The sequence below is a fragment of the Ambystoma mexicanum genome, chromosome 8 (assembly GCF_040938575.1).
Source record: "Ambystoma mexicanum isolate Mex_15411 chromosome 8, UKY_AmexF1_1, whole genome shotgun sequence".
In the NCBI taxonomy this organism is placed as follows: Eukaryota; Metazoa; Chordata; class Amphibia; order Caudata; family Ambystomatidae; genus Ambystoma; species Ambystoma mexicanum.
The window spans coordinates 1,113,801,754-1,113,820,373 of NC_090929.1; the positions used below are offsets into that span (position 1 = coordinate 1,113,801,754).

Genomic DNA, 18,620 nt, shown 5'->3' on the forward strand with positions numbered 1-18,620 from the left:
GCAGTAATCTAAAAACGCAAGAAATGTATCATTGCCCCGTGTCTGTAGCGAGTGGTGCTTCCTGCCTTGGTTGTTTCTCTGCATTCTGGTACTTGTAGTTTTCCACATTCCAATATAAATTCTGGGCAGTGACAGACTGCAAGGGAACAGAGGCAGGGCTGGATGTGCTATTCACAGGTGACCCGGGACTAATGGGACAACTCGAGAGGTCTGTACCCGTTGTTAGGGTCTTCCGGTGTAGAATGTCTGCTGCTCTTACCATTGTGTGAAACAGGTAACTTGCTGTTATTCACTAGCTGAACAAAAATATATTGCATTGTTGAAAATTATTTTCTTTTATAATGTAAATCAACCAACATCGTTAACTCGAACATTAAACACGTTTGTCAATATTTGGTGCTTTTCAAATTACATTTTTTTTGAAGATGCACTTGCCCTAGTGACACATTTTCCATTAGTACCCGGCTTTGCGAGTCCATGGGATACACTAAACGTGGATTGGCTTGTTTTTGAGCCATACCACAGTGTAATCCCGTTGACACATGAACGTCGTTCACGTGCCGGGGTAGCCTCTTTTTTTTTTGTTCTGGCGACCATGGAAAGGGAGAAGGGCCCACACGTAGTCCCTTCTCCCTTTCCAAGGTGGCCAGTTTGCTCCCATTCATTAGTACAGAGCAACTTGGCCCAAAATGGCGCCCTGTTACTCCATACTAATGAAGCAGTACGTGCGTTCTAGTGTTCCTAGAACTAACCTGTACTGTGACTAAACCTTTTCAAACGGCGAAAGAAATGCGCTTGAAAAGATTGCATCAGCCATTAGTGTTCCGGGGCTGAAAACTCTGGAAAACTAGTTTCCCGAGCCTGCAGACCTTGGAATACTAATGGTAATAAGGCTCTCGATGGCAGGCCAATACCGCCCGCGGCAATGCCCCCATGGCCTTCATGTAAGTATGGGCCCCATGGGCATTACCTGGGGCGATATTGGCCCGCCGTCTCGGGGCTTATTGCCACATTAATTCCTGCTTGCCGAGCAGCCCTTGTGAGACAGTGGCATAGATTTAAGCAAAAGGGACAGAATGAAAACGTAATTGAGAGCCCAGCCAAAGGCTTTGCTCGAGGAAGCCCCATAATGAGTGCTCAGGATCCGACACACACCCTTCTAGCCAGTAGGACTTTTTCCTCTTGAAAACACGGTACACACTGAGGTGTGTAATCCCCAAACCCTTCTTGAAACTTCATCCCTAGTTGTGCATTAGAATCTGGCTGCTCGTAGATGCGTTAAAAGAAGTGACCAGTGATATAAGCGGTACAAAAAACACTGATGGGAAAAAGATGAGTACAACACTTTTTTATCCCCATTGGCAGAAAAGGACACTGTCCCTGATATTTCTGCCAGGCAAAGCTTGTTGTCTGCTGGTGGGGCAGCGGTAAGAGGGAGGGATGTGAAGGATGACAAGGTTCTCCCCAAAATGGACCTAACCAAAGAGCAGGCCTGTTCCTAGTATTGCTGCCACGGGTCGGGAGGGGTGTTGTGTTGTTGTCTGGTGGTGGGGTGTTGGTAAAGGAGAGAGAATATGGGGTTAAGATGTGTACCGTGGGTTCCCCCTGAATCAGATCTAACCTGGAACCGTTTAGTGGGCCGGGGTGGGGCTGGCTCTAAGGTCCGATCTTGAAGGGGCATCATTTGCACCACTTAATACACATTTTCCTTCATGTTCGCGGTAACCGGGCAACACAAGATGATAACATTGAACGGCTTTCAAGGGTCCCTTTTGCCTTCTGGTGGTCTTTGCTGGGCGCGATTTCACTCACAATGTGCTGCTATTTGGCATGGAAAGGGAAACAATGATGTTTCAGGCACTATTTTTTCACGGGTACTCCTCTGGAAAAATGTTTTCACTGATATCATCAAGTACAACCTTTAAAACAAGTAATTGCCAGTTCAGGCCCGGTTAGAGGAGCCGAGAGACATTGAGACAGTAGCACTAAGAGGAGAGGGCAGGGATGGAAAACAGCCCCACCAGTGGCTAAGGGCACATTGAAACATCCAGGTGACCACGGCCCCTTAACCCACTCCCCACAGTGACTGTGTCTACGCTTGTGCTCCTCAGCTACTCATCCTCAATTGCCACCACACCACGCATTCACTCTCCCAGAGAGTCCGTCCTCTAAAGTTACCCAACACTGGGTATACAGTGGTAGCACATCTGGAATCACCCCGTTACTCCATGAAACACTATTAGCATCACCAGGAAACCTCACCTTCTTTTCCACAATCCACAGTCCGAAGCATCACGCGGGTATGTGGCTATCACTAGAAACTGATGCTCGCAGGCATAGCTAATACCTCTTCTCTCTTGGTGTCGCTATGACGTATGAAGTCACAGCTCCCCATCTCAGATACAAAAGGAAGTCAGTGATCTTGTCCAAGCACAGCCCCATTTCACATGTCCTACCAATTGAGATGCTTTCTCCTCAAAAGCGAGGAGACCGCCCGTGACACAGTGGGAGGAAATGATCCCACCGGATCTTCATGCTGTCAGGGCGTTGGGGCTTTAGTAGATCCATACATCTAAAAGACACACGCTTATTATAGCTGCTATCTCCCCTCACCCAATGACCAGTAAACGCTCAGGCAAAAACCAGACAATTACACCAGGAAGCCAGTTAGATACAATTATTTTTATATAAATACAGTGTTATTTGTTATCTTTCCAGTGTACAAAATGATCACGGGTTGTGGTCTGCTCTTGCTTCGTGGCTCGCGCAGCTGTGCATACTGATTTTAGGTAAGTCCATGCCAACGATGCCCGACCTTGATTGGCGTTGAGATCTTAGCCATCTTCCTTCCATTCCCTGTGCTTTGGCCTTGTTCTGACTTTTTCACTTCTCTGGCGTGTAACATTCTACAAGCCACTCAATTTCCCTTGCCTGGCATCCCAGGCTCCACTACCTTGCCTGTGTGTGACCTTAGATCAGTTGCTTAACTTCCCTGTGTCTCATGTCCACCTGTTGACCCTGTTGGACAGGATCTGGAGTGGTTTACATTTCTTTTGCTGTCCTGAGAATATCTTCTGAACCCCATTTCAGAATGAAATTAGTGAACCATGTCAAAGAGTTCCATCTTAATCTGACCATTCAGAATGATTTGATACTTAACCTTTGTGCCACAGCAGATCACTCTGCTTTTTATAGTTCTTAAAGGACTTGTCCTTAGCCACACTTCACTAAGTCAGCTTAGTCCTCTTCTCGGGCACGGCTCGCTGCACCAGGAAACAGTTAGCAGTATGCATTCACTTCATAAAAAACATGCAGAAAAACATACAAAATGGTCTAGAAAATAAAAAACAAAGAAGAAAATCTAGCAGTAGAAACTAGTATATGATTCATCCCTAAACATTCTGCTTACAATTAAAAATCATTGACATTTCAGAACATTTCAAAAGAAGAAAATCTCTGTGCATAATTTTATTTTCAGATTTCCTTGACTAGATTATTGTTTCAATCCAACAATGCTGATAGAGTTCCCCTCGTCTCCATCGTGCATATCTCACCCTGGACTGGGAACCAGCAGTTCCAATGCAACATTGCCTCCATGCAGAATGAAGCAATCAAATCACTCTGGCTAATGCCAGCTGAGAGTCCACACATACCTTTATTTGTTTATATTTTTTTGTGGTCCTGATGAATGTGGGCTGGTTAACGTTGCCCGAAACAATGGCGATCTTCCAATCTCTTTGAGGCCTAGAAATTTAAACTTTCACAGAGAATGCCACAATATAATTTAGATTAATTTTGATGCTGACAACATGGACTCTAGTATCTCTACCATATATGGTTAATGTTCACCAATGCTTTAAATGCATTGTATGTCCTTTAATCGTCAGTGCATCCCCCAATTTTAATGTTATATCGCTACACTGTGTGAATGCATTATTGTAACATAATTCCCATTCTTTCAGTTTGTTTGGTTGGTAACACACACACACACATACACCATATATGAAAAAGGTTTCATAATCACATTAGTCATTCTATTGCTCCCATATGGATGCCATGGTAGGGGAAATCCTAACCTATTTCTCTTTAAAGCCTAAACATGGGTCCGTAATTAATCCTGTGGATTTCACTCCTTTCGCTACTGGAACACAGTGTATTGCTGTATCTTGAACCCCCTGTCTTTTTGCCATAGATGACTGTGAGAGGGAGCAGGTATGTGCCATCCATGTTTGTGCTGCTAGGGCTATGGGACACAGCTTCCCAAGCAAACCATTTCCACTAGCTCGGCCTGCACATTCCTGTATAAAATCAAACATGACCAGTGGTTATACTTATACATTTCTGGTTCCAAACACAGATGGCAAGTTGCTCTGTTTGTGCATTTCTGGTTCTGATTAGACCTGCAGGATGGCTCTGGTTGTACATTTCTAGTTCCCATCAGGGAGATGCCGAGGCTCTGCTTCCACATTGCTGGTTTCTGATTAAACCTGATCTTTGATTCTGGTTGTACAATTCTGGTTCTGATCAGGTATGCTAGTGTCTCTGCTTGCACATCTCTAGTCGTGATTAGACCTGCACTGTGGCTCTGAGTGTACACTTCCGGTTTAGATCAGACATGCCTAATGGCTCTGCAGGCACATTTCTGGTTCTGATTAGACATGTGCAGTGCTTGTGCCAGCACATTTCTAGTTCCCAACACACAGTGTCCGTTGCTCTGCTTGCACATCAGTGGTTTCTGATTGGACCTGGGCTGTGGTTATAATTGTACATTTCTGGTTTCAATCGGACACGTCCAGTGGCTCTGCTTCTACATTTCTGGTTCCCATCATACATAGCCCATGGGTCTGCTTGCGCATTTATGTTTCTGATTTAAACCGGCTTGTGGTTTTACTGTACATTTCTGGTTTCTGATAAGCATGTGTGTCTCTGCTTGTTCATTTGTGGTTATGATTAAATGCGTCCTTGGGGACCGAGGCTCAACAGCATTTCACAACTGCTTTGCTTGAGTTCATTCTCGTACTCAGTATATCTGTGGTGAGACATACATTTCAAGTAGTGTTGGTTCGCCTCAGTTTCACTTCACAGTAGGTATCCGAGGGTCTCGTTTCTCCTCTTTGCTAGTGTCTTCTGACCGCACAGGAGAGACCACCTTATGGAGGGGCCTTCCATCTGAGAAAGGAGGGCTAGCCTCGGCCTGGAGTGGAATCCCACCTTAGAAACACAGTTCGTAGACGGGCATGAGACTACCATGTAAATATAGGGAGCTAAGGCACAGCGTGAAGGTTCCGCCTGGGAGAGGTCCCCATTTCCAGGCAAGAGGGTCGAATTTCGTGATGGATTGCTGACTTCATCTCTATGAGGAACAGTAGTCTAAGAAGTACTTACAGTCAGTCAAGGGGTGGTCCTGTCTAGAAATTCAATTTGCATTGTAAAGGAAATAGTCCATCATAAGACCTGAACCCATTTAGTTTAAAAGTTGTGGTCCAGCCTGCAAAGCCAGTCTCCATTGGGAAGAAGTGAGCTGCATCCTGGTCCAAAATACATTTAAAATGAGAGACACAGCCTGGGCAGGCCCAGCACTGTGCCCAAAGAAACAGGCACTTCCATTAATTGCAGCTACAATTTCTTCAAAAGATTGCATACCTTTTAAAAGGTAGATGGTAGGTGGTTGGGAGTTGGGGGGGGGGGTCAGGTAAAGGACATGCGCTGATGCACTGAGGACTACAAGTTTCAGATGGTCCTCCTGGAGGAGTCTCTCAGGTTGGGCACATTATTCTGCCATCTAACCATTCATTAGAAGAAATCCAGACATTCAGAAAATACCAATGGTGGGCTGTGAGGAGGCGGCGCTGTGCACGTCCCTCGGGGGAATGATCGGTGCGGTGTCAGAGGTCGTCTCCTCTTCGACGTCACTGTCAGGCTCCTCCAGGCTCCCGGCCACGGAAGGAACTATCTGCACTACCTTTTCCTCAAAGTGCACCTGCTTCCTCTTGCTAAGGTTGTCGGTTGACGCTTTGGGTTGGTCAGCGGCTCCTTCGGGTGCTTTTTGGGCTGTCTTCTCTCTGTTGACCTTCAGGATACTCTTCACCTGTGTCAGGAGCGAGGCTTTGCGCTCCTTGAACGAGCTGTTGAAGGTGTACGTCTGCTCTGTGTCCCCGGCCTGGGTCATTGACACGGCTGTGGCGGTTGGATCGTGGTACTCCTTGCTCTGATCAAAGCTTTCCTTCTCCACCGGCTTCTGCTTTTTCTTCTTGCTTAGTAGGAAGTAGGCGGCTCCAGTGACAATGAGCATCGTCCCTGCAGTAAACAAAACAATACAACAATGGTTACAAAGGCTAATGGTAAAGATAAATAAAGGTAAAATGGTAGAGAATGACCATTGAATGTGGAGCTTTGCTCTGCAGCAACACCTTGGACCCCCACCAGGCTAAGCAGCTCATTTATAGTGCTTCTTTTAGGCTGAAGAAATGCTCAGAAATGTATTGTGTCCTCGGCTGGCACCGCATGGTCGTGCACCTTGCAGACAGCACACCACTTTACAAAACTATTATGTCTGATTATAAAAACCTATACTATAATGGACCCCAACTCCTGATCAAGAAATGTAGATACAATATGCTCGGAAAAAACTTTGATATCTACAAAACAAAGGGCCCCCTGCAAGAGCAAGGGCAGAGCCAGCAGGAGAACATTAGAAGTAATTACTACAAATCTCGATAAACAAATCACCACAGAAATGTAAACACTGGTTGGCCAACATGGCTTTTTGGGGCCCTGAAACACTTGTCGGTTTCCTAATGAATGCAGTCCTCGTCTACTTTCCCGTCTTACCTCTTTAGAAATTAGTGAATTAGTGAACACATCTTGGTAAAAAAAATCTCCACAGCAATTAGTGAGATTAGTGAGATTTTACCAAGGACATTTAATGGTATAAAAACTCAAACTTAACTCCAGCTGCTATTTAGACTTTTGTCCCTGCCCACACGTTCCTAGCAGTTCTCAATGTGACACGGAAAAGCCTGAGAGGGGCCATGTCTTGGGCGTGCCGCATCTGTAGAGGGGGAGCGAGGGGTGTTGCTAGGTCTGAAAAAGATCTGGGGCTACGCTAATGTCAGGACTGTCAGGACTCGGGGCTAACTATCCCTTTGGTTGTAGCCCTTGAGTTTCTATCCTGGGCTACAACCAAAAGACCCTGGGCTATAGCCCCCTCAGACCTCCCCTAGCAGCACCTCTGGAAGGACCCAAAAGCCTGCACTGGAAGTCCCGCCCCTAACTTGCCTATCTGTTGAGAAACAGAAATAGCAACAAAGGCAACACCTGGAATGATGCCCATAACACAAACAGCCTTCGAATCAAAGCATCCATTAAGGAAACCATTCTTTATGTATCCACGAAAAGCTTTCAGTCTCTTGGGAAAGATCCCTGAAGAGCATGTGAAGACGGATGAAAGAAGAGACTGGTGACGTCACATGAAGAAAGTGACACACCTCAGAAGAGATGACAAGAGAGAAGGTGGACAGACCATATAGAATCTGATGATAAAGTTAAAAATAGAGTAAACTTTCATATGCAGAATGAAGATTGCACGTGTGAAGCACGGAAGAAAATTAAAACCATTTTATAATTGTACAGATGCAGTAACGCAAGAAGTAATCATAAGGCTGACTATATGTAGTGAATAATGCAGGCGGTGCCGCCAAGGTATATATATATATATATGCATAGGAATCTGGAAGTTCCACATCGTATTTTAGCAAACTGAAAACCCTATGAATAGAAGGACTTGAAGTGTGGCGCAGCAGAATAAGCCTGGCTGGAGATGGAAGGAGAATCGAGAAGGTTTGCTTGGCCCAGTGTCAAGGATTGGGGCAGCCAAGAAACTAGTTATCTATCGTGGAAAGAAACAATGAACGAGAAGGCGAGAGCCAAGCTCCTGTTAAGGTGCAGAGGAAGCACAATGGCTGCCAAGTTTTATTCATTAAATGGTATTAAAAACAACAAAGGAGCTTAAAAACGTGGTCTCCAGTCACATGGTCAGATGAAAATAGACTTTGGGCAAGCTAAACGAGACCAGAAGATAAAGTCATGCTCACACTCCATTTTATTCCCAGGAGCAGTGATACTTGTAAGGTCAAGTTCAAAAGACTATTGTCACGGCAGGCAGCTTGAGTGATGACAGATGATGGGCTAATTGGGTGGGGAGGCATGGTCAAGTCCGACCCACTGGCACCTGAGGTACCAGCTTGCATGCTGCTAATGAGGGTAATATTCCAGAAGGGTACAAGTGTGCCAACCAATTATAAAGGGCCACGTACCAAAGAGCCATTATAGTTTAGAGATCCAATAAGACATTGGGCCTCATTACGACTGAGGCGGAACGGGTTAACGGGCTCCGCTAAAGGAGGTGGACCCGTTATACCTGTTCCGCCTCATTACAAGCTCCCCTCGCGGGACACGGCAAGTAACGCCTGGTCAAACCAGGTGTCCTTACAGGGTCCTGCGAGGGGAAGAGGGAGCAAACAACGGGCCACTCGTAATCGGCCCGTTGTTTGCACCCTCTCCCATTCCCATAGAGCCCTATCGGGGCTCAGATGGGAATGGGGAAGGTCCGGGCCTGGATTCCTGGATGGGGGAATTCCTGGGCCCTCCGAACTCGGAATGGCCCGGTAATTCCCCATTCTGGGAACCCGGACCGGACCCGATTTCGGCGGCAGCCATGCCGCCAATAGCGGCATGGCTGCCGCCGAAGTCGCAATGAGGCCCATTGTGTATTTGATGACGCTCACAATTACTTGCACTAGGGGTGGGCAGAGCTGTCCACCTGACAGTAGAGACCCAATCACAACACCAACCCTCATAGAAAGTATATCTAGATGTTCCCCATTACCCAATCACAACCCCACATAAGCTTTCTTAGTTCACCACGTAGTGTGACGTCAGTGTTGACACGTTTTTAGTATACAAGTGTGTTTTTTATGAAATATGTTGCGATCTTACTGTCAGACATCCGATGATGTCCGTTGTACTCCCTGTTTTAGATAATTATTAAAACAGGCCAAGTCTTTTGCCAACTTCCTGAGTCGGTTTTATTATTGATGTTCGAGTAATTTCTCCATTCCCATACACCATGTAGAGTGTTACCTCATCTTAAAGGGCCTACAGGTCCACTTCTCTTCTGAGATCTCGGTTCTGGATATAATATCTCCACTGAATTTGTATATTTCAATGTCAATGTTATGTTATATTTAAGGCTCTTATCTAACAAAGCTTCTGGGATTTGCATGGCGTGTTGGTGCAGCGAGTGCTGTGAGAGAGGGGATTGTGTGTTACTGGGGGAGCAAGGCTGATGTTGCTTAAATAGATGTGTGAAGGAGATCTTGGAAACTGTGCTCCACTTTGGCAAAGTATCTATGTATTAAGAATTGTGTGTTGATGTACGAGTGCAGGTTGAGATTGGAGGGTGGTCAAGTAGCATCATGCTGGATGGAGTTCAGATTCATCATTCCGCCTACATGAGCATATTTTTGAGGCCTTGGTGTGAAAGTCCAGGAGAAGGTGTGGATGTTTCGGTGTGAGTGAATGCTTTCTAAACTTCAACGGTACAGTGCAAAGATGTGTGAGGTAGCTGATGGGAGGCAAAGCTGAAGGATCACTGGAGGGTGCTAGTGCAGGCAAATGTGGATGTTTGATAGAGTATAGGCCTGAGAGATAGATGCGAGTGTTGGGACAATGGTCACGTCAGAGTCCATCAAATATGCCCATTGGTGGGTGACATTCCTTAATGCTAAGCTTGCTTAGAGGGCATGACTGCTGTTGAGAGGTGTTCTGGTGGCTGCTTGGTCCAGGGCACGTGGGGTACTCTAGGGTTTTAGCTTCTTTTGCTGGATGGTTGATAATCAATGTCAGTTCATGTTGGCTGATGCCATCAATTGATGTCATGTTTGCATGAGTGAGTCATAGGACACGTTCTAAATATAATGCTGTGAACCTGGGAAGGGACTGAGGTCCATGGGGGTTTAGTCATGTTAGAAGGGCTTCAAGGCTGTTCCTTGACTACATGCAAAGGTGGCAGCATGTCAGGTTTTTGCATGGTCTTCTGAAGAGCAAGGTTTGATTGGCTTTGCCGAACATGAGGTGGTTCTGTAATGTGCATATTCCTTGGACATTGTGTTTCAGAGTATGGTGGTCAGGATTGCAAATGAGGTGCCACCATCAGGAAGGGGCATTGCTGGCTCTTCTCATAGTTTTAGTTTCCCAGAGTGAGATTTCTTGGGATGAATCCCAGCCACCTTCACTGTTCTAGGCCTGGCGAATGATGCAGAGTTCCTGGAATTCAAGCATGCACCTACTTGGCAGTCAGTGTACAGCTTGCAGTGCTGCCAAGATGTGTTTCTTCTTGTGTACACACAGCAGCACCTGGCAGTAGAGTAGAATTTGTATTCCCTATGACCTTTTCAAAATGTACGTGCTATAATGTAGTCCAGTCTCAACATAGCCAGTGGGACGACAATACATTCTGTGTAGCAGGGTGAGGAAAGTCAGTAAGTGCCTGGTGAATCTTAATTGGAAGAGGCACTTATAGGGCAGTGCTTTAATTTCTGGTTCCAATGCAAGAGAGAAGACCATAAGAATGCTTAGGCTCTTTGCTACTGTGACCATCCATGAGCAGGTACCCATCTCTTCAGTCCAGGGTATCACTGTGGTGCTACTGGCATTGGTAGGGTGATTGTAGACTTCGGTTAACTCTGGGTTGTGTTTTAGTCTTTTCCTGGTCTTTTACGAGTCCACTTTGGTGCCATACCTGGTATGGTCTGGCTGAGTTTTGTAGTTCTTTGTCTTGAGTTTGAAGGCAATTGGTGTGTCTTTGGTGTAGTTGTAGCGGATGTATATGATTTGTTCATATAAATTTGCCCGTGGCTGATTTGGTTGTTTTTTGTGTGTGACCAGTTTGAATGCAAATATATGCGGGGGAAACCCCCCACATCCCCTGCAAATCCCCCTATATTAAGTATTACCTCAAACCCACCCCTACATATATTTGCAGTCAAAATGGCAGCAAAGAAATTCAGCCAAATCGGTTTCTGGAAAATCGGCCCCGGTCAACTTGGGTAATAACCTAAAAGGCTGTGTTTCATGAGGAGTTTAATGAGCCGTGCCATGCACATCTTGAACAGGAGGGCCGAGAGGCTGTATTACCACTGCACTCCTCAAGTAATGCTGCATGGATTTAAATTAAATGGCATTAGGAAGCAGGACTCTGTTCTGTTGGTGAGTGATGACATCATTCAGCATAGTATTCTGGAGGTAAGGTCAGCTTCCTTAGGCTTTCAAAGTGGATTCTGTGGCAGATGGTGTCAAATTGTTTAGGACATTCTTGATTGGTTATAGGGCTGATTCTGTTCCTCTGAAAGGCCTGATACCCCACCTGGAGTGGGAGCAGGAGTTGTCTAGGTGCTCAATGATGTTGGTTTCAGTGTAGTTGAATATTGTAGGAAGACTAAACTCTCAAGATCTTGGCTGTGTATGCCATGGTAGACATAGGGTGGTAGGTTGCTAGGTCATGGTCCTTTTGGGTCCGCTTTACGAGGGGGAATTTATGCACACTGTTTTGAAGGGTTAAGCTTTCACTCTTGTTTTAAGGAGCAGATAGACAGTTCTTAAAACAGGCTTGGTGAGATATCAATGACTTGAAGATATTCGTTGAGCATGGGCCTGTTGGGCAACTTGCTCAGATGGGCGAACTCACGACCTTCTGATCTAGTAATGGGTGGCAAAACATTATAGTTCGGCAGATGTGCAATCTATATGTTATTCCCTGCAACGATCTTGGAGTTCAGCTTTGTTTGCTTATTTTCTAAGTGTTGGTAAATCAATCCCACTTGGCTGTAAAATGGTGGTGCTTGTGTCACAAAGAATTTGTAAGGGTGCCGGTATTTTCCTGTAGTCTGCTGGATTTCTGGCTTCCCTTATGATTCTGAACATCTCCCTTTGCAAGCAGGACATGCGTTCTGGGCGCTTAGCCTAGTGGATTTTCCTTTCTCATAGTATGAGTAGTGTTTCATACGCGTTGCTATGATACTTCACCATCGTCATCATATGCTTTCCTCCAAGCCATCTCCAATTCCCAGCTTGTTTCCTTGAGGTTATTCAATGCTAGGCTATGCCATCAATCACAATGTTTCTTGTCTGCAGGTTTGAAAAATGTCCGGAGTACGAGCTTTTCTAGTGCACCCATGAGACAATTCTTAATTGTACACAGCCGTTCCTCTGGGTCCTCCCTTCATCAAGAAGCTTTGAGGTCTCCAGATCCGCATTTAGCTTGCTAGATCCAGCTTCTGTGATCTCTTAGATGTGGACTGGATTTCCTGTGGGTGAGTGGGACACATGAGTGCATGAAGATGAGGGAAAGAAGTTTAGACGGTCGCCCAAGGACAGGACATTATCAGATTCTCTTTGTAGAAAATTGTGCAACGTGTGGCCTGGCAGGTGTCTTGCTCCTTGGGCTGCTTGTCTGAGTTTCTGGGATTCTAGATATTAGGACCTGAATCTGGCTACACGGTACGCACTCTGCTCCTACCAGATTTTGAAATCCCTTAGGATTGTGGGATGATCACGATCCACTATCATATTAGAGGCTGGGTCTATGAATCTATTTGAGGAAGCTGGCTTGTATGATGGAGGCCAGTACACCAGCAGAAAATAAGGTTCAATGTGATAATGTCCCTGCAAAAATGGTGCCTGGCAAAAAAAGTCACCAAAAAATGACTGGTTTTTGCAGGGACATTATCACATTGAACATGCAGGGGATACCCCGGCAACCCCCACAACCTTTTTTTCAAGGGAAGCGGGGGACACCCCCACAACCCCTGCTCCCCTTGACCCCATATATATGGTCACCGGTATCTGGTCATATTTTCGAATACATATTTTTGAAATACCATTATGTCGAAAACATTTTGGTGAATTTTTTTTCTCGAATATATATTTTTTTATTTTATGCTTTTTTTTTGTTTAGTAAGTAAAACAAATTGTTAAAAAAACACGGGGTTTGGGGGGGTCCTTTTTAAACATGAAATTAAAAAAAAATGTAAAAAAATATTTTTGGGCAAAATTGCGTCGACATAATGGCATTTCGAAAATATGCCATTTGAAAATATCACTATAAACCATGGTCACCATATATAATGTTGCCACAACCTTTTCCTGGCCACATTATGTATGGCAACCATATATGGGGACAATATTACCGGATACCGAAAATAATAGGTTAACGCATGGGTATTGGTGTAGTGAACCAGATGGGATAGACGTGTACACATGCTCCTGTATTCCATTCCAAGCAACAAAAAGATTAAAAAAGAGAAAAAACCCTCTCGACTATGTTTACACACCATAGTACAATCTGAATCAATTCAGTTCACAAATCTAACCTAGGTGAACAAGAGGTTGAGGGTAAGGGCATACATGAGCCACCTGGGTAGGCTGGGAATTCAGACGTGGTTTGCTAGACAAGCAAAATCGCTCTGGGGACCGGAACTTTGAGTGAAATATTTTTCATTAGATGGGACACATTTTCGTCTCTTTTGAGCTGTGTTTTCGCCTTATAAAAAGTTAAGAGACAAACATAACTTAATATACTCTAAACCTGATGTAAGGAATACAAATATATGTTAAATGAAAGTAAAAATAACTGAATGCATTATTTGTTTTTCTAACAAAGGGACATTTTGGCAGAGAATATGTGTTGTTTTTTTAAATGATCATTTGTTTTTAATTTATTAAGTAGTACACAGTGGCACAACCCCTTAACGCTGAGTTCAACTCATGACTTATTATATTGCACATTCCAGTTTGATCTGTGATGGTTTACTTTTCAGGCAGGGAGTAGAGTACCCCGTAACCCCATTGATATGATATGATATGGTATTTATAACGTGCCTGTACACAAGTGTTTCTAGGCGCGACAAGAGAAGGAGGGGGAAACAGAGGGAGGACAAAATAACAATCTTACTAGTCCTTGTGTCATTCAGATTGCGCAAGTGCAGGGAAGTGGAAGGGGAGAAGTGCTGAGTGGGGGAGAGTGGAAGTGCAGGTAACTCAATAAGTGCAGACAGCAAGTGGCTCATAAATGCAGAGCGGGGGGAACTGTAGGGTTACAGATACAGACCCTAAGGGCTAGGGGAGCCCAGAGGCAGTGCAAGGGCAACTGGACATGCAGGAGCCTTGGCCTGAGTTCAGAGGGTGACCAGTGCACGGAGCAGTCGGCACTTCAGCAGGGGAGAGGAAAAGAGAAAGCGGAAGCGAAAAGGAAGGTCTTGAGTTGCTTCGGGAACCAGAGGTTGTTCTGCTCAAGTTTGAGAGAGGCAGGGAGGCTGTTCCAGAGGGAGGCCCCAGCCGAAGAGAGAACCCTTCCAACCCCCTGTTGAATCTTCATCTGCTCTGAACCGTACTGACCCTCACCAGATGGGTTTTCTTTTTTTTTAACTATGTTTCCTTGTATTTAAAGTTAAAGACTAGCAAGTTTTGCTTTCTTCATCTTAAGCTTATTTGTTTCCTTTAAACCTTATGTTACCTTTCCATGTTCAGTATTCTTCATCTGTGAAGATTCATGCTGCGGTGTATTGATAACTAACTTTTCGAAAGTGGCCTTTCTTTGTTGCTTGACAAAGGGCACATAATAATCTCAGGACAGTTGCTACAAAAACATCTAGGCTTTTTAGATCAAAACGTTATGGAACGTTAGGCCTGAAGAAAGTCAATTAGTTCTTGGGGCAACCTACTGCATTGACACATTTGAATATGTCTTTTTTTATTTTTATTTTTTTATTTTTTTAACAACTTTATTTAGTTTTCAAGAGCATATTCATAGATATATGTCTTTTACCGGTGATGTGTCTTTACATCATTGCCAGCCTGTTGGTATGTCTTTGTATCAGGGCAAATGTATTGGTACACAATTCACCAAAAACCCCACCAAAACATTTACAAAAAGGGATGGCTAAGGGAAAAAGTAGCAAAAAAGGTAGATCTTGTTTGAAAAACCTGTTAAATGTTCACCATTACAAGGACTGGCTACTGGTGAAAAGACAGAGTTCTGTTTTCCCAGAACACAGTAAAAATAACTACAAAAATTAAAAATACTGACAATAAAGAGGTAAAAAAATGTTCACTTAAAACTACTGAGCTAAAACTAAGTAAGCAAAAAAAACATTTTAGTATGTTAAAAAAACACTAAATATATCAAAACATGAAGGAAAATGTTTCCATTCAGAACAGTATAGTTAGGGAAGGTAAAGAGGGTGAGAAGTGTTGGAAGAGAGCTTGGGGAACAGGGGGTATCCCCTGTTTTGAAATTATAGCTGCAAAGATGCAAAGGGAAGTGCAGGTGAAGAGCTGATGAGATGAGGTGGGTGAAGGAGAGAAGATACCCGTTTAATAACAAAACAATAAACATCCAAAATCCAAATATGTCCCTTTGAAGCAAATAGACATATTTAGACAAAATGTAATTTTAATTGAAAAGTAGAATACTAAAATTAATTATTTCTACTTTCTTTTAATTGTTTTAATTTGTACCATTGACGTTACTTTGAATGAAACTTAGTTATTTGTACATCTTCATTTTCAGTCTGGGTCATTATTCTCAAGATACCATAACTTGGAACCTTTGCCCAGTGTGTTTACGAGCAGGGTGTCTATGATTTGTGATCGCCAATAAAATACACTAGGGAACACTCCCTTCACTTACATCTATCTGCCCAGAGTTGGACGAGAATGTTGAAAAACAGAAAAGGAGCCGTAGTTGTCATTGCAGGAAATGTCGTGCCCCGCTGGTCACATATGAAGAGCTATTGTTGTTTGCCTGAGTCAATAACACTCAGTTTTGGAAGAAGTGTTAAAATCGTTCGTGTTTTTCTGTACTATGTTGTATTCATTGTATGTGGTTATATGTATGTGAATTAGTGATTTGTACTGGTTTTGTTGTGCGGGGTTATTTTTCATGCAAAACATTAAAATAATTCGTTTTTGATACTGTGAAAAAACATCTCGTACTGGGTCTATTTTTTCAAGACTAGATGTACTGGGAGGGTTTGTCACATCAGACCATATGTATAGATCAGAAATTTTGATAACATTGAATCTGTCTCCTTTACATACAAATATTTGTGGTCATGCCCTGACCGTGTGAGAGAGGGAGTATTCCAAAGGGGTACTGTTTGCCTTTAATAAGGGGGGACACATATAAAGAGCAGCATAACACTGCTGCCTCTCCATGTAGCGATCAGGATGAGGAGCGAGAAGGGATGACACGTCATTCACAACATGCAAACGCCATGCAAAGCTTCCTAAAGGCCAACGAAACATGGCTGGAAAGAAGTCGATTGCATTCGCTCAAGAAGTGGCTCAAAAAGACATGACTTGGAATGAATACACTTGGAGAAAAAAGTGTGAGTGTACCTAATTTAAAACGTAGTCTGGTGTAAAAATCCCCCAGCTTCCTGGCAGAGATGAACACAAGATTCCCATTGGGTTGTCTGTAATCAGAACTAGGTGCTGGAGAAGGGATGCAGAGTTATTTGGAAGGACTCTATCTGTCTCGCATAGTACCATGCCATATTCATGAAAGTAGTGTGCCGTGCTATTTGCTGCCCGATTTGCCCATCTAATTCAGCCTATGGGTAGCTACTGGGCACCGGGCAACCTTGCCCTTTGATTTGTAGCTATGCCTAGGATTTGGGGAGTCTGATTGGACAGGAAGACATATTTAATACTGATGCAACTCACCTGGGATTGTGACATGCCAAACCAGAACGGGGTGCAGGAAGCATGCGATGGAGAGCAGTGTGTAGCCCAAGAACTTCTGAAAGCCTCCCATTCGAGCGGTTTTCTCCCAGCACACAGTGAGCGTAGATTCGGAGGGGCACCTGAAAGTACAGCAAGGATAAAAACCTCTCAGCATCACATGAACAGACCGAACACATTCATCTAATTTCCAGAGTCTCTCTTTCCTAATGCCCAGCAGGTTGACAATCTTCACACACCCCTTCTGGCAGCTGAAGGTTTCTCTGGTGACAGACCTATGATCACTGGGCGGCAGTCGGTTCGTCTCTCTGCTGGTTGTGGCTTTCAGGCATGTCTTGCTGGCATGTATGGTACCAAGAGGAACATTAATGGCAGTTTCTGCCATTCTGACCACAGATCCATAGGTAATTGACTAGAAAAGCACAGCACACAACCCTGACTACAGTGAAGGTCAAGGACTGTGTCCTTAAAACATATTCAACTTTAATTATTAAAAATAATGCTATCAACATACCTTGAAATTTAGTGGCAGAGCTTAAGCCATAAAGCTGGAGGGGCAGGGATAGTTTTGTCAAGCTTTGGTAGAACAAGACACAGCCTTTTCCTGAATCTAACAGCAACATAGCACATCTGGTGGCGATTCTCCCTTTAGGGGCATTGCATTTATGATGTAATGTTTCCTATCAGAGTAGCTTTGATGATTGGATGACGTATTCATGCTCCACTCCAATTGCACTATAAGGAATGGCAAATCTGTCTGGAAATGATCAAACCTGGTAGCAGGAAGCGTTCAACTCTACTTTGAAAGAAGTGAGACTGGTCTGTCCGGTTGGTCAGCCAACATCCTGAACACAGAAAGAGGGCTATCAATCTACTCCGGATGAGCTATAAGTTAAAGGAAGTCATTGCTGTCCGCTCATTAAACTAAGGTATCGTCTCTCCCATTGGAGAATGCTGCCTCCTTTAGAAACCTTCCGGACACATGAGCATGTGTTTACCTACTTTGAAGTGTTGCTCTTTTGACATTTTCTTGATGTGACACCCTCCACGAGCACCTTCAAGAATGGGGAGCATATGTTTGGCTTCTCTGTGCAGACGCCTCTCCTGGAGACAGACTGTGTCTAATGTAATGACTTAAGGAGGCCGTCTCTCCCCTTGGATATTACCTGATGCGCGGTCCTGAGTGATCCCAGTACAATGAGACTGACCTTGGGGTCAAGTAAGCCCTATTTTCAGGATGCCATGTTCCATGTGATGATGTAGTGCCACACAGGTACATAGCTCCTTGCACCAAACCAAAACACTTTGAAGACCAACTAATAGCTCACAGCCCTCTCCATGGCTGTGTAGCTGCAACACACTCCTTTTGATTAAACTGCTCGGTTCTACACAGCAGGGCCTATTTGCGTCGCGAGGAGGCCCTGACAGCCTTGTGGGCAGCCCTTCTGCTCTGCTTCCTTTTGTGTACATTGCTACGGCAGATTGACTGAGGTATTACATAATCAGTACACAGCACTCGTGACCGCATTATTGAGTGCCTGGATTTTCCAGTGACTATCATTGTGTACATCCTTAACAACTGGACTCAGAGCATCACATCTTGGGATAATATGACATCCAACTGGCCTGTTTTGCCATTAGCTGGAGTGTTCAGCAGAAGAAAAGCTGAACTGCTATTAAACCCCTGGTTTGACCTTGGATTAAGACATTACGAGTTGCATGTACTGGGCAATTAGAGAGTTTAAGGAATGCCAATGTGGACCTCCCAAAACAACTCCGTGCCTTATAAAGCAGCTTCCACTCTTGCGAGCAGCAGA

At 44.3% G+C, this 18,620-nt stretch overlaps 1 protein-coding gene across 1 annotated transcript in view; it reads right to left on the reverse strand.

Moving 5' to 3' along the window:
- Positions 1-2,662: 2,662 nt before the first annotated feature.
- The window catches only part of TMEM72 (transmembrane protein 72), a 131,245-nt gene continuing 115,287 nt past the window's right edge, over positions 2,663-18,620 (reverse strand). Inside the window, exons 4-5 of the mRNA XM_069611150.1 lie at positions 16,786-16,925; positions 2,663-6,297 (exon numbers count right to left, since the gene is read on the reverse strand). Coding sequence (XP_069467251.1) covers positions 5,813-6,297; positions 16,786-16,925 — 625 coding nt within the window. The 3' untranslated portion in view covers positions 2,663-5,812. The remainder of the gene's footprint in view (positions 6,298-16,785; positions 16,926-18,620) is intronic.